Source organism: Ranitomeya imitator, chromosome 1 (genome assembly GCF_032444005.1).
Source record: "Ranitomeya imitator isolate aRanImi1 chromosome 1, aRanImi1.pri, whole genome shotgun sequence".
Classification (NCBI taxonomy): domain Eukaryota; kingdom Metazoa; phylum Chordata; class Amphibia; order Anura; family Dendrobatidae; genus Ranitomeya; species Ranitomeya imitator.
The window spans coordinates 657,765,544-657,781,873 of record NC_091282.1 but is presented as its reverse complement, the minus strand read 5'-3'; the positions used below and the strand labels follow the sequence as shown (position 1 = coordinate 657,781,873).

Genomic DNA, 16,330 nt, shown 5'->3' with positions numbered 1-16,330 from the left:
ACTGATCCTGAGTTACATCCTGTATTATACTCCAGAGCTGCACTCACTATTCTGCTGGTGCAGTAACTGTGTACATACATTACTGATCCTGTACTGATCCTGAGTCCTATATTATACCCCAGAGCTGCACTCACTTTTCTGCTGGTGCAGTCACAGTGTACATACATTACATTACTGATCTTGTACTGACCCTGAGTTACCTCCTGTATTATACCCCAGAGCTGCACTCACTATTCTGCTGGTGCAGTCATATAGTAACATAGTAACATAGTTAGTGAGGCCAAAAAAAGACATTTGTCCATCCAGTTCAGACTATATTCCATCATAATAAATCCCCAGATCTACGTCCTTCTACAGAACCTAATAATTGTATGATACAATATTGTTCTGCTCCAGGAAGACATCCAGGCCTCTCTTGAACCCCTCGACTGAGTTCGCCATCACCACCTCCTCCTCAGGCAAGCAATTCCAGATTCTCACTGCCCTAACAGTAAAGAATCCTCTTCTATGTTGGTGGAAAAACCTTCTCTCCTCCAGACGCAAAGAATGCCCCCTTGTGCCCGTCACCTTCATTGGTATAAACAGATCCTCAGCGAGATATTTGTATTGTCCCCTTATATACTTATACATGGTTATTAGATCGCCCCTCAGTCGTCTTTTTTCTAGACTAAATAATCCTAATTTCACTAATCTATCTGGGTATTGTAGTTCTCCCATCCCCTTTATTAATTTTCTTGCCCTCCTTTGTACTCTCTCTAGTTCCATTATATCCTTCCTGAGCACCGGTGCCCAAAACTGGACACAGTACTCCATGTGCGGTCTAACTAGGGATTTGTACAGAGGCAGTATAATGCTCTCATCATATGTATCACTGTGTACATACATTGCATTACTTATACTATACTGATTCTGAGCTACATCCTGTATTATACACCAGAGCTGCACTCATCATTCTGCTGGTGGAGCCACTGACAATGGAATTATACACCTGTTGTACACCTCTGTTTTAATGTAGCAGGAAGTGGTCCATGCTTTTCAGCACAATACTACACTCCTCCCAAGAACAGTTCCTGTCCTCAAAGTTTCTACACTTCAGGTGTCCCTCACACAGAGTTTCCCATGGAAAAAGTGAAAAGTCAAGATATAAAGCTTCACGGGGATCTTAACACAATCAAATATAAGATCAACCCAATATCCTGACTTGGGCAATACTGGATGCTAGAGGCTTCTAAAAATGGGTAAACACAATGCAATTGTCAATGAGCTTCCTTGACAGACTCCTGATCTCATGAATTTCCAGACCCCACCAGTGAGTTTACTTCAGGACAAAGGTAGGGTAAGCCGAAAGATGTCCATATAGTGTGAGAAGATCCTTTACTTGCGCTCATGTCTCCCAATCCTGAGATCTCTTGTTCTTTCATGAAGACATCTAAAATCAGGCACCTCCCTATTTCTAACTCAGTAGCCAGTTAGCATTCTGCTGGTGCGGTAAAAAGTACCGCCACTCCGCTGTATGGCCCAACTGTAATAGACCAATGAGAGTCCCCAAGTCTGTACTGTCTTTAAGCTTTGAACACAGCTGCCAAACTTGTAGATTCCCTATGAAATTTTCTTGTGTTTTTCCATCTGCTGAATAGTAGGGGTAGTGATATGAGTGACACAAATGTCATCAAATCAGTTTTCTATGGTTCAAAAAGATATATCACTTGTACCTATATTAGTTTGCGAAAATGCCCCTCTCCTGGTTTCCATTGATTAGCTGTAATCTTCGTGGAAATCTAGCAGTACATGTTTCATGAGCCTACAGCTCCTCCACAAGGGAAATTAGGTATTACACAGTGCCCTTTCAAATCAATGGGTGGTATTTAAAATGGCAGAAGACAACGACGTATTAATTCTCTCGGAAAGAGGTCTTCCACAAAGAGAAACGCTAATTATAACTGTTCTCCATTTTGGCCAAGACCGAAAAGTCTTAAACTGAAAACCACCTTCTACTAATTGTCTGGACATTGGTCCTCCAGAGAGAGGCAATTTTTGTAAATGCTCTCAACTCTGGTCAAGAGTGAACGATCTGAAATAGAAGACCACTCTTTCTTTTTGGTTCCTTGGGGTATATTACTATGAGGTTTTTTTTAATTAGGACCCCTCCTCCCTTCTTTAAATAAGTAGCATTTTTTAATTTTAGCTATTTTATATTTTATTAGTACAGACTGAAAATGAAAACATTTTTTGTAATAGAACTTTTTTCATATTTTTTCAGTGAAAAACGTATTATGTAATTTCCCGCTTTTCTCTTTGTTGAAGAAGAAACGTCATTAAAATTATTTCACATCTTGACAAATGTCCAATAACCAAAATCTTCATCATCTCCGAAAGCACTGGTATTACCGCTGTCCTCATAGTTTTCGTCATTATCATCATCATCCTCATCAGGGCAAGACTTCAGGTCAGTTTCTATTATTAAAAAAAAATTGAATAAATAAAGTACAAAAATTTGAAAAAAATAAAGTTTATTTATCTATACATCCCCATAAAAGAAGAGTTTGATGTTTGTTTCCTTCCTGTTCCTTATTCAGATGATAGTAGAGAAAAGGACGAATGATACACACTTCTCTAATGCACATTTCTTATACCCACATAAAAAAGAGGAATTTTTTTCTGCTTGAATTTTTCATGTTTTTGATTTTGTTAGATTGACTTTTTTAATGACACAATTAGTTTTATGCCCTCACAAAATCATTTTTTTATTTCATTGATTGATTTTGTTTCTGATTTTTTTAGATTTCTTTTTGTAAAGACACAATTTGTTTCATACCCACAAAAACATTTTTTTTTATTTAATTGAATTTTTAAATGTTTGATATTTTTAGATTTATGTTTCTTTTTTTCAAGACACAATTAAAATTATACCCACACAAAAACCGAGATTTGTTTTTCTTTGATTTAATTTTTTATATTCTTGATTTTCTTTTCAGGTCTACTTTTATTTTTTTTTATAATTTTAGTTTACATTTTATTATTTATCTTTATCTACTTACTTATTTGGATCTTTAAGACTTCGCTTTCCAAATGAAGACTTGAAGATTTGATTTCACAGGTATATTTTCCGGAATCTTCCAGTTGAGCCAAACTAATATGGTACTGATTGGACTGGCTAAAATTCCTAACTCGTCTTCCATTTTTTTTAAAAGAGTACAACCAAACCTCAATCTCCTCAACGCTCTCCAATGAGTCCTTAAAGGCGTCCTCAAAGGTCAAAGATATTGGAACAGAGCACGAGAATACCAGGTCGTCCTCCTCTTTGGGCGCGATCGGGGTCACTTCTAAAGTTGGTAATCTAATGTCTGCAACATTAAAAAAACCACAACAAGAAAAAAATATTTGGATCTGAAGAGATCTGATATCAGCATTGATTATCTTCCACTACTGGAAATTAATCACTTATTAATTAGCTCAAGGAAGTGAGAAGAATTAAAAACCTGATACCTCCTGGACCAGCACCAGTTTTCCATGCTCAGTTTTGCATTGATGTGCTGGGATCATGAGCGCTACAGCCAATCACCAGCCATAGATCGGCTGCTACCTCTGGATCCCTAGTGGCTAAACCCCTGGTAGATGGGGTCCAGAGGTAGCAAAGTAGATGCCTTTCCAGCGTAACACTAGCCAGAAGGAAAGGAGATAAGACCAACCATGGTAACCTGTTCTGCACAGCATGGTTTATCTATACCAGGGGTCTCAAACTGGTGCAATACAAGGAAATCCTGAAAACATGACCTGTTTGTGGCTCTCGAGGAATGCAGTTTGAGACCTCTGATCTACACGGTACTGTATGTCCTGCACAATTTACACAGCCATGGTGGTCACATAAGGGACAGTCAATAGTCCTGATGCTATTGTATATTGAGAAGAAAAATAAAAACAAGACAAAAAACTAGTAGTCACTGGCCAGCTTACCTTCAGGTAACAATATTTCAGTCAAGGCAGGCTTCCCTAATAAATGGAAAATTGGAAATATTAAGTCAAAAACATGAAGCAAAATGAAATAAGAAAGCACCACATCTATCTAACCATGGCTCTATCAGTCTAGTTGTTCCTGCATTGCAGCTTAGGCTACGTTCACATTAGCGTTGCGCCGCCGTGCGTCGGCGACGCAATGCGCGACGCACGCTAAAACGCGCGCAAACGCGCGCAAAAACGCGCGCGTTTTACGACGCGTGCGTCGTTTTCCGACGAAAATCGGACGCACAGAAAATGCTACATGTAGCGTTTTCTTGCGTCCGACGCTAGCGTCGGAAACGACGCACGTGGCGAAAAACGCCACCAAAACGACGCACGCGTCCCCTATGTTAAACATAGGGGCGCGTCGCCGCTGCGTCGCCGCTGCGTCGCCGCTGCGTCGCCGGCGCAACAGCGACGCACATTGGCGGAACGCCAATGTGAACGTAGCCTTAGATTCACTAAAGAGAATGGCACGGAGCTGTAATACCAGCCACAACCTGTGGACAAATGGGGCACTGTTTCTTGAAGTAAGCATTCTTAATTTTATTAACAGAGGAAAGCTCCACTTACACAGTGCCATGATGAGGACCAGGAGGCACACGTAGCTCACCATCGATAAAGACAACGTCCTGCCCGTCAGAAGCTCAGATCTGGCGCTCACTTCTGGTTTCCTGACTACATTTATGGTAAGTGATGGATTTTGCATACTCAACATTTTCAAATCAAAGAGGAAGCAGCAGTTCTTTGCACACTGAGACATGGTGCTGACAACTTTATCTCTCACAGTTAATTTCTGCTTGTCATCACCAGGGGGCCAGCTGACAAACTCTCTTCAAAATAATAATTACATTAAGTCTTGTCAAACTCCTGATACTTAAAGGGAATCTGTCAGCAGGATTTCTCACCCTAAACTATTTTATGCACATGTAGCTCTTTCAAAGACAAATCCAGCAATACCTTTACATGGCTGGTCCATTTCTGTTACTGAGAAATCAGCATTTTAATTAATATGCAAATGAGGCAGAGAAGCTATGGTAGATCTGAAGCCTGTGTCAGACCAGCTCTATCCCTCCTGCTTGACTAACAGCTCCTTTGTCAGCAGTAACAAAGCACTGAGGCTGTGAGTCATGCAGGAGGGGCGGCATTTGCATATAAATCAAGGCTCTCTTTTATCAGTAATGGAGGAATGGACTGGCCATATAATGATATCACTTGATTTGTTTTTGAAAGAGCAAAAAATGCATATAAATAGTTTGGTGGGAGAAAATCTGCTGACAGATTTCCTTTAAAACGTACTCACCTTTAAGATAAAAAAAAATTACCAGAAATTGCTGTTAATTAGTTTGTTCATTATTTCATCCTGCTAGGTGAATTCTAGTATGACTGACACTGCAGCCTCCATTGTGGTTGTCACCTTGTTTTGCAGTGTTGGAGGGGAACGTCTGTGGTTTCCTTTTTAGGGGGGAGCATAGGCAAATCATGAAGGATCTCAGTGATTGACTGACCTTGGCTATGTTCTGTGGTGATCCATCTGTCATATTCACTGATACATTCATCAGACATCATCACACAGGAAGCCAGCATCTGTCTCATCGTGAAAAGTGACATTACTTTTTGTGCTCATGTGGACGGGACCAGGCGCATCATGAGAGCTCAGATCATCATCCTCATCATCTGTGAGTAGTCATCATTGTCTGATCCTTCTGTGCCCGCAGTCTAGATTGGTTGATTATGGCATTTATACACATAGATAGATAGATAATATATAGATAATACATAGATAGATAGATAGATAGATAATAGATAGATAGATAGATAGATAGATAGATAGATAATAGATAGATAGATAGATAGATAGATAGATAGATAGATAGATAGATAGATAGATAGATAGATAAGGCAGGAAAGCAGAGAAATCTGTTGAAACGTTGCTGCTAATGGATCAGTAAAGCCACGGTTTTTCACTTTATTTTTGGAGTGCTGCCTGTTTTCTTTTATTTTCTATTTTGGAAGTTTGGACATCACCTTAAGGCTATGTGCACACGTTGCAGAATTGCTGCAGAAATTTCCGCAGCAATTCTGCAACTCCCTGCCGCCAGTATAATGCATGCATAATTGGCATGCGTATTCCCGCTAAACACTAGCGTTTTGCAAGCGATCTGCAGCGTCGCTTGGAAAACTGATTGACAGGTTGGTCACACTTGTCAAACATAGTGACCAGCTTTTTACTATTGATGCTGCCTAGATAGCTAGATGATAGAATGATAGATAATAGATAGATAAAGATACTGTAGATAGATAATAGATAAAGATACCGTAGATAGATAGATATGAGATAGATAGATAGATAAATAATATATAATAAATAATAGATAGATAGATAGATAGATAGATAAAAGATAGATAATAGACAAATAGAAAATAAATAGATAATAGGATGTATGATATAAATAATAAATAGATAGACCTTAGATATGAGATAGAAAGACAGGCACAGTAATTATCCTTCCATGAGCTATCAGTCTTTTTCCGCTATTCTGTACATTTCACTTGCAAGAACAGAAGTTAGTGCTTCAGAGCTGTTGTTCATTTAAGGAGCAGTCATTTTGGAATCTCGGCCCTCAATTCTCACTGTTGACCTCTTATTTTTTTTATCTGTTACAGCTGCTGCAACAAAACTTTGTGGTGAGTAATCTACTATATAATTGTCGAAGGATCACTTCCGTCTTTCTGTCTGTCCTTGTGTCTTTCAATCTTTCTGTCACGGATATTCATTGGTCGTGGTCTCTGTCTGTCATGGAATCCAAGTCGCTGATTGGTTGTGCCAGCCCACCACCAATCAGCGACGGCCACAATCCGGCGGCAATATGGCAGCTGTTTCGTCCCCGCAGTCAGTGCCCGCTCCATACTCCCCTCCAGTCATCCAGTCAGCCCTCACACAGGGTTAATGCCAGCGTTACCGGAACGCGGTTTAACGCACTCCGGTTACGCAGTTATTAACCCTGTGTGACCAACTTTTTACTATTGATGCTGCATGTGCAGCATCAATAGTAAAACTATCTAATGATTAAAATAATAATAATAATAATAATAATAATAATAATAAAAAGGTTATTCTCACCCTCCGACGTGCGTGCTGTCCTCGGCAGTGCAAGCGGCAGGTTCCGATTCCAAAGATGCTATGCAAGAAGGACCTTCCATGATGTCACGGTCATGTGACCGCGACGTCATCACAGGTCCTGCGCTCATACTAACCCTGGGACCGGAAGCTGCCTCGTGCACCGCACACAGGCGACAGGACTACAAGGGGCCTTCGGAGGGTGAGTATATGTTTCTTTTTCTTTTTTTTAACCTGTTACATACGTGGCTGGGCAATATACTATGTAGCTGGGCAATATACTACGTGACTGGCCACTATTCTACGTGAGTGGGCAATATACTACGTGTCTGTGCTGTATACTACGTGGCGCTGTGCTGTATACTACGTCGCTGTGCAATATACTACGTGGCTGGGCAATATACTACGTGGCTGGGCAATATACTACGTGACTGGGCAATATACTACATAACTGGGCAATATACTACGTGACTGGGCAATATACTACGTGACTGGGCAATATACTACGTGGCTGGGCAATATACTATGTCACTGGGCAATATACTATGTGGCTGGGCAATATACTACGTAGCTGGGCAATATAGTACATGACTGGCCAATATACTACGTGACTGGGCAGTATACTATGTGTCTGTGCTGTATACTACGTGGCTCTGTGCTGTATACTATGTCACTGTGCAATATACTACGTGGCTGGGCAATATACTACGTGGCTGGGCAAAAAGCTACATCACTGGGCAATAAACTACGTAACTGGGCAATATACTACGTGACTGGGCAATATACTACGTGACTGGGAAATATACTACGTGGCTGGGCAATATACTATGTCACTGGGCAATATACTATGTGGCTGGGCAATATACTACGTGGCTGGGCAATATATTACATGACTCGCCAATATACTACGTGACTGGGCAGTATACTACGTGTCTGTGCTGTATACTACGTGGCTCTGTGCTGTATACTACGTCACTGTCCAATATACTACGTGGCTGGGCAATATACTACGTGGCTGGGCAAAATACTACGTCACTGGGCAATAAACTACGTAACTGGGCAATATACTACGTGACTGGGCAATATACTATGTGACTGGGCAATATACTATGTCACTGGGCAATATACTACGTGGCTGGGCAATATACTACGTCACTGGGCAATATACTATGTGGCTGGGCAATATACTACGTGGCTGGGCAATATACTACATTGCTGGGCAATATACTACGTGACTGGGCAATATACTATGTGACTGGGCAATATACTATGTCACTGGGCAATATACTACGTGACTGGGCAATATACTACGTCACTGGGCAATATACTATGTGGCTGGGCAATATACTACGTGGCTGGGCAATATACTACATGGCTGGGCAATATACTATGTCACTGGGCAATATACTATGTGGCTGGCCAATATACTACGTGACTGGGCAATATACTATGTGGCTGGACAATATACTATGTCACTGTGCAATATACTACGTGGCTGGGCAATATACTACGTGGCTGGGCAATATACTACGTGGTTCGGCAATATACTATGTGCACTGTGCAATATACTACGTGGACATACATATTCTAGAATACCTGATGCGTTAGAATCGGGCCACCATCTAGCCTACTATATAATTATCTAAGGGTCACTTCCGTCTTTTTTTCTGTCTGTCCTTCTGTCTTTCTGCCTGTATGTCACAGATATTCATTGGTCGCGGCCTCTGTCTGTCATGGAATCCAAGTCGCTGATTGGTCGTGGCAAAACGCCTTTAACCATTGCCACGACCAATCAGCGACAGCCACAGTCCGGCGGCATTATGGCCGCTCTTTCCTTCCCGCAGTCAGTGCCCGCTCCATACTCCCCTCCAGTCATCCCTCACACATTGTTAATGCCAGCGTTACTGGAGCGCGGTGTAACACACTCCGGTTACGCAGCTATTAACCCTGTGTGACAAACTTTTTACTATTGATGCTGCGTATGCAGCATCAATAGTAAAATGATCTAAGGTTAAAAATAATAATAAAATAAAAAAAAGGTTATTCTCACCCTCCGACGTGCGTGCTGTCCTTGGCAGTGCAAGCAGCAGGTTCCGATGCCAAAGATGCTATGCGAGAAGGACCTGCCATGACTGTTATGACCTGGTGGTTAGGAGCACCCGGAATGACCTGATAGTTAAACCTCATACAGGACGAGCTCTGGGATGTGGGAGCTCTGCTGACCGCTAGCCCTAATCCTATCACACACACTAGAAATAGCCGTGGAGCGCTCCTGAACAGACCTAGGCGCCTAGTCACAGCCTAAGAACTATCTAGCCCTAGAGATAGAAAATTAAGCCTACCTTGCCTCAGAGAAATTCCCCAAAGGAAAAGGAAGCCCCCCACATATATTGACTGTGAGTAAAGATGAAAGTCACAAACGCAGAAATAAAACAGGTTTCAGCAAAGGGAGGCCAGACTTACTAAATAGACAGAGGATAGGAAAGGTAACTTTGCGATCAGCACAAAAACCTACAAAAGACCACGCAGAGTGTGCAAAAAAGACCTCCGCACCGACTCACGGTGCGGAGGGGCCACTCTGCATCCCAGAGCTTCCAGCTAGCAAGACAAAATCATGAAAACCAGCTGGACAAGAAAACAATGAACAAATAATGACTATCAGGAACTTAGCTTCTGCAGGAAAAGGCAAGTCACCAGAGAGATCCAGGAGCGAACTGAACCAATGCAAAAACATTGACAGCTGGCATGGAGTAACGATCTGAGAGGAGTTAAATAGAGCAGTCAACCAAAGGATAAACCACGTCACCTGTGTAAGGAACCTCAGAAGCAGCAGCTTCACTCACAGCCACCAGAGGGAGCCCATAGACAGAACTCGCCGAAGTACCATTCACGACCACAGGAGGGAGTTTGACAACAGAATTCACAACAGTACCCCCCCTTGAGGAGGGGTCACCGAACCCTCACCAGAGCCCCCAGGCCGATCAGAATGAGCCAAATGAAAGGCACGAACAAGATAGGCAGCATGAACATCAGAGGCAAAAACCCAGGAATTATCTTCCTGAGCATAACCCTTCCACTTGACCAGGTACTGGAGTTTCCGTCTCGAAACACGAGAATCCAAAATCTTTTCCACCACATACTCCAACTCCCCCTCGACCAACACCGGGGCAGGAGGATCAACGGAGGGAACCATAGGCGCCACGTATCTCCGCAACAACGACCTATGGAACACATTATGGATGGCAAAAGAAGATGGAAGATCCAAACGAAATGACACAGGATTAAGAACTTCAGAAACCTTATATGGTCCAATGAAACGAGGCTTAAACTTAGGAGAGGAAACCTTCATAGGAACGTGACGAGATGACAACCAAACCAAATCCCCAACACGAAGTCGGGGACCAACACAACGCCGGCGGTTAGCGAAACGTTGAGCCTTCTCCTGGGACAATGTCAAATTGTCCACCACATGAGTCCAAATCTGCTGCAACCTGTCCACCACCGCATCCACACCAGGACAGTCCGAAGGCTCAACCTGCCCTGAAGAGAAACGAGGATGGAAACCAGAATTACAGAAAAAAGGAGAAACTAAAGTAGCCGAGCTGGCCCGATTATTAAGGGCGAACTCAGCCAAAGGCAAGAAAGACACCCAATCATCCTGATCAGCAGAATCAAAACATCTCAGATATGTCTCCAAAGTCTGATTAGTTCGTTCAGTTTGGCCATTAGTCTGAGGATGGAAAGCCGAAGAAAAAGACAAATCAATGCCCATCTTAGCGCAAAAGGACCGCCAAAACCTCGAAACAAACTGGGAACCTCTGTCCGAGACGATGTTCTCTGGAATGCCATGCAAACGAACCACATGCTGGAAAAACAATGGCACCAAATCAGAAGAGGAAGGCAGTTTAGATAAGGGTACCAAATGGACCATCTTAGAGAAGCGATCACAAACCACCCAAATGACCGACATCTTTTGAGAAACAGGGAGATCAGAAATAAAATCCATGGAAATATGCGTCCAGGGCCTCTTCGGGATCGGCAAGGGCAAAAGCAACCCACTGGCACGAGAACAGCAGGGCTTAGCCCGAGCACAAATCCCACAGGACTGCACAAAAGAACGCACATCCCGTGACAAAGAAGGCCACCAAAAGGATCTAGCCACCAAATCTCTGGTACCAAAGATTCCAGGATGACCAGCCAATACTGAACAATGAATCTCCGAGATAACTCTACTAGTCCATCTATCAGGGACAAACAGTTTCTCCATAGGACAACGGTCAGGTTTATTAGCCTGAAACTTTTGCAGCACACGCCGTAAATCAGGGGAAATGGCAGACAAAATTACCCCTTCTTTAAGAATACCCACCGGCTCCGGAACACCCGGAGAGTCAGGCACAAAACTCCTTGACAGGGCGTCAGCCTTCACATTCTTAGTTCCCGGAAGGTATGAAACCACAAAATCAAAACGGGAGAAAAAGAGCGACCATCGAGCCTCTCTAGGATTCAACCGTTTGGCAGACTCGAGATAAGTTAAATTCTTGTGATCCGTCAAGACCACCACGCGATGTTTAGCTCCTTCAAGCCAATGTTGCCACTCCTCGAATGCCCACTTCATGGCCAACAACTCCCGATTGCCCACATCATAATTGCGCTCAGCAGGTGAGAATTTTCTAGAAAAGAAGGCACATGGTTTCATCACCGAGCCATCAGAACTTCTTTGCGACAAAACAGCCCCTGCTCCAATTTCAGAAGCATCAACCTCCACCTGAAAAGGGAGCGAAACATCTGGCTGGCACAACACAGGGGCAGAAGCAAAACGACGCTTCAACTCCTGAAAAGCCTCTACAGCCGCAGAGGACCAATTGACCACATCAGCACCTTTCTTGGTCAAATCAGTCAACGGCTTAGCAACACTGGAAAAGTTAGTGATGAAGCAACGATAAAAATTAGCAAAGCCCAGGAACTTCTGCAAGCTCTTCACAGATGTCAGCTGAGTCCAATCGTAAATGGCCTGAACTTTAACAGGGTCCATCTCGATAGTAGAAGGGGAAAAAATGAAACCCAAAAATGAAACCTTCTGAACTCCAAAGAGACACTTTGACCCCTTCACAAACAAGGAATTCGCACGAAGGACCTGGAACACAATTCTGACCTGCTTCACATGAGATTCCCAATCATCCGAAAAGACCAAAATGTCATCCAAATATACAATCATGAATCTATCCAGGTACTCTCGGAAGATGTCATGCATAAAGGACTGAAACACAGATGGAGCATTAGAAAGCCTGAATTGGCATAACAAGGTACCCATAATGGCCCTCGGGCGTATTAAATGCCGTCTTCCATTCATCACCCTGTTTAATTCGCACAAGATTATACGCACCACGAAGATCTATCTTGGTGAACCAACTAGCCCCCTTAATCCGAGCAAATAAATCAGACAGCAGCGGCAAAGGATACTGAAATTTGACTGTGATCTTATTAAGAAGGCGGTAATCAATACAAGGTCTCAAAGAACCATCCTTCTTGGCCACAAAAAAGAACCCTGCTCCCAATGGTGACGACAACGGACGAATATGACCCTTCTCCAAGGATTCCTTTATATAACTCCGAATAGCGGCGTGCTCTGGCACAGATAAATTAAACAGACGGCCCTTAGGAAACTTACTACCAGGAATCAAATCAATAGCACAATCGCAATCCCTATGAGGAGGTAGGGCACCAGATTTGGGCTCTTCAAATACATCCCGGTAATCTGACAAAAACTCAGGGACTTCAGAAGGAGTGGAAGGTGAAATTGAGAGCAATGGAACATCACCATGTACCCCCTGACAACCCCAGCTGTACACAGACATAGATTTCCAATCCAACACTGGATTATGGACCTGTAGCCATGGCAACCCCAAAACGACCACATCATGCAGATTATGCAACACCAAAAAGCGAATATCCTCCTGATGTGCAGGAGCCATGCACATGGTCAATTGAGTCCAGTACTGAGGCTTATTCTTGGCCAAAGGCGTAGCATCAATTCCTCTCAATGGAATAGGATCCTGCAAGGGCTCCAAGAAAAAACCACAGCGCCTGGCAAACTCCAAGTCCATCAAATTCAGGGCAGCGCCTGAATCCACAAATGCCATTACAGAATAGGACGACAGAGAGCAAATCAGAGTAACGGACAAAAGAAATTTAGACTGTACCGTACCAATGGTGGCAGACCTAGCGAACCGCTTAGTGCGCTTAGGACAATCGGAGATAGCATTAGTGGATTCACCACAGTAAAAACACAGCCCATTCCGACGTCTGTGTTCTTGCCGTTCAGCTCTGGTCAAAGTCCTATCACACTGCATAGGCTCAGGCCTATGCTCAGAGAATACCGCCAGATGGTGCACAGCTTTGCGCTCACGCATGCGCCGATCGATCTGAATGGCCAAAGACATAGACTCATTCAGACCAGCAGGCGTGGGAAATCCCACCATGGCATCCTTAAGGGCTTCAGAAAGACCCTTTCTGAAAATTGCCACCAGGGCACATTCATTCCACTGAGTGAGCACAGACCACTTTCTAAACTTCTGACAGCACACCTCCGCTTCATCCTGACCCTGACACAAAGCCAGCAAGATTTTCTCTGCCTGATCCACTGAATTTGGTTCACCATAAAGCAATCCAAGCGCCAGAAAAAACGCATCAACATCACGCAATGCCGGATCTCCTGGCGCAAGGGAAAATGCCCAGTCTTGAGGGTCACCACGCAACAAAGAAATAATGATTTTTAACTGTTGAACGGGGTCACCAGAGGAGCGGGGTTTCAAAGCTAGAAACAGTTTCCAATTATTTTTGAAATTCAAGAACCTAGATCTATCCCCAGAAAATAAGTTAGGAATAGGAATTTTAGGCTCTAACATAGGATTCTGAACCACAAAATCTTGAATGTTTTGTACCCTTGCAGAGAGATGATCCATACAAGAGGACAGACCTTGAATGTCCATATCTACAACTGTGTCCTGAATCACCCAAAGGTCTAGGGGAAAAGAAAGACAAAACACAGTGCAAAGAAAAAAAAATGGTCTCAGAAGTTCTCTTATCCCTCTATTGAGATGCATTAATACTTTTGGCCAGCTGTACTGTTATGACCTGGTGGTTAGGAGCACCCGGAATGACCTGATAGTTAAACCTCATACAGGACGAGTTCTGGGATGTGGGAGCTCTGCTGACCGCTAGCCCTAATCCTATCACACACACTAGAAATAGCCGTGGAGCGCTCCTGAACAGACCTAGGCGCCTCGTCACAGCCTAAGAACTATCTAGCCCTAGAGATAGAAAATAAAGCCTACCTTGCCTCAGAGAAATTCCCCAAAGGAAAAGGAAGCCCCCATATATATTGACTGTGAGTAAAGATGAAAGTCACAAACGCAGAAATGAAACAGGTTTCAGCAAAGGGAGGCCAGACTTACTAAATAGACAGAGGATAGGAAAGGTAACTTTGCGATCAGCACAAAAACCTACAAAAGACCACGCAGAGTGTGCAAAAAAGACCTCCGCACCGACTCACGGTGCGGAGGGGCCACTCTGCATCCCAGAGCTTCCAGCTAGCAAGACAAAATCATGAAAACCAGCTGGACAAGAAAACAATGAACAAATAATGACTATCAGGAACTTAGCTTCTGCAGGAGAACGTAGGTCTCCAGAGAGATCCAGGAGCGAACTGAACCAATGCAAAAACATTGACAGCTGGCATGGAGTAACGATCTGAGAGGAGTTAAATAGAGCAGTCAACCAAAGGATAAACCACGTCACCTGTGTAAGGAACCTTAGAAGCAGCAGCTTCACTCACAGCCACCAGAGGGAGCCCATAGACAGAACTCGCCGAAGTACCATTCAGGACCACAGGAGGGAGTTTGACAACAGAATTCACAACACATGACGTCCCGTTCATGTGACCGCGACGTCATCACAGGTCCTGCGCTCATACCAACCCTGGGACCGGAAGCTGCCTCCTGCACCGCACACAGGCGACAGGACTACAAGGGGCCTTCGGAGGGTGAGTATATGTTTCTTTTTTATTTTTTAACCTGTTACATACGTGGCTGGGCAATATACTACGTAGCTGGGCAATATACTCGTGACTGGCCATTATACTACGTGAGTGGGCAGTATACTACGTGTCTGTGCTGTATACTACGTGGCTCTGTGCTGTATACTACATCGCTGTTCAATATACTACGTAGCTGGGCAATATACTACGTGACTGGGCAATATACTACGTCGCTGTTCAATATACTACGTGGCTGAGCAATATACTACGTGGCTGGGCAATATACTACGTGGCTGGGCAATATACTACGTAAAATTGTTCTGGTGAAGGTCCGGATTTGGACTGAAAACGTTCAACCTTTTTTGCTTTATGGATGCACAATAAACAATTTGTCGTTTCAAGCCACAATACCATTTGAGTGCCAAGTTCTTTTCTATTTTTGGACTGTTTCGGGCTGGACGCCCTACTTGAGCACCTCCAATCCTATTTTGTATGAGTGCCGTGTTTTCACTACCTCAACTAGTGCTCTGGTGATGTCATCAGTCTGGAAAATTCTCTGTGACGTCATTAGTCTGGAAATATTCCATGTGTTTGTCATCTGTCTGCAAATATTGTATGTTATGTCATCAGTCTGGACACATTTTGTGATGTCATCAGTGTGGAAAATTCTCTGTGACGTCATTAGTCTGGAAATATTCCATGTGTTTGTCATCTGTCTGCAAATATTGTATGTTATGTCATCAGTCTGGACACATTTTGTGATGTCATCAGTGTGGAAAATGTCTCTGTTCTATTATCAGTCTTACAATATTTTGTTTGATGTCATCTTTATGGAAATATTTTATGTGATGTCATCGATATTTTTTAACCTGTTACATACGTGGCTGGGCAATATACTACGTAGCTGGGCAATATACTCGTGACTGGCCATTATACTACGTGAGTGGGCAGTATACTACGTGTCTGTGCTGTATACTACGTGGCTCTGTGCTGTATACTACATCGCTGTTCAATATACTACGTAGCTGGGCAATATACTACGTGACTGGGCAATATACTACGTCGCTGTTCAATATACTACGTGGCTGGGCAATATACTACGTGGCTGGGCAATATACTACGTCACCGGGCAATATACTACGTAAAATTGTTCTGGTGAAGGTCCGGATTTGGACTGA

At 43.3% G+C, this 16,330-nt stretch overlaps 1 protein-coding gene across 2 annotated transcripts in view; it reads left to right on the top strand.

Annotated features, from left to right (window-relative positions):
• Positions 1 to 2,962: 2,962 nt before the first annotated feature.
• The window catches only part of LOC138639754 (low affinity immunoglobulin gamma Fc region receptor III-A-like), a 37,258-nt gene continuing 23,890 nt past the window's right edge, over positions 2,963 to 16,330 (top strand). The window contains exons 1-5 of one of the 2 annotated variants that reach the window (XM_069728781.1): positions 2,963 to 3,097; positions 3,192 to 3,332; positions 4,553 to 4,685; positions 5,573 to 5,675; positions 6,664 to 6,684. In XM_069728781.1, coding sequence (XP_069584882.1) covers positions 4,683 to 4,685; positions 5,573 to 5,675; positions 6,664 to 6,684 — 127 coding nt within the window. In that variant the 5' untranslated portion in view covers positions 2,963 to 3,097; positions 3,192 to 3,332; positions 4,553 to 4,682. Of the gene's footprint in view, positions 3,098 to 3,191; positions 3,333 to 4,552; positions 4,686 to 5,425; positions 5,676 to 6,663; positions 6,685 to 16,330 lie in introns of both variants that reach the window. The other variant, XM_069728782.1, reaches the window with a different exon arrangement.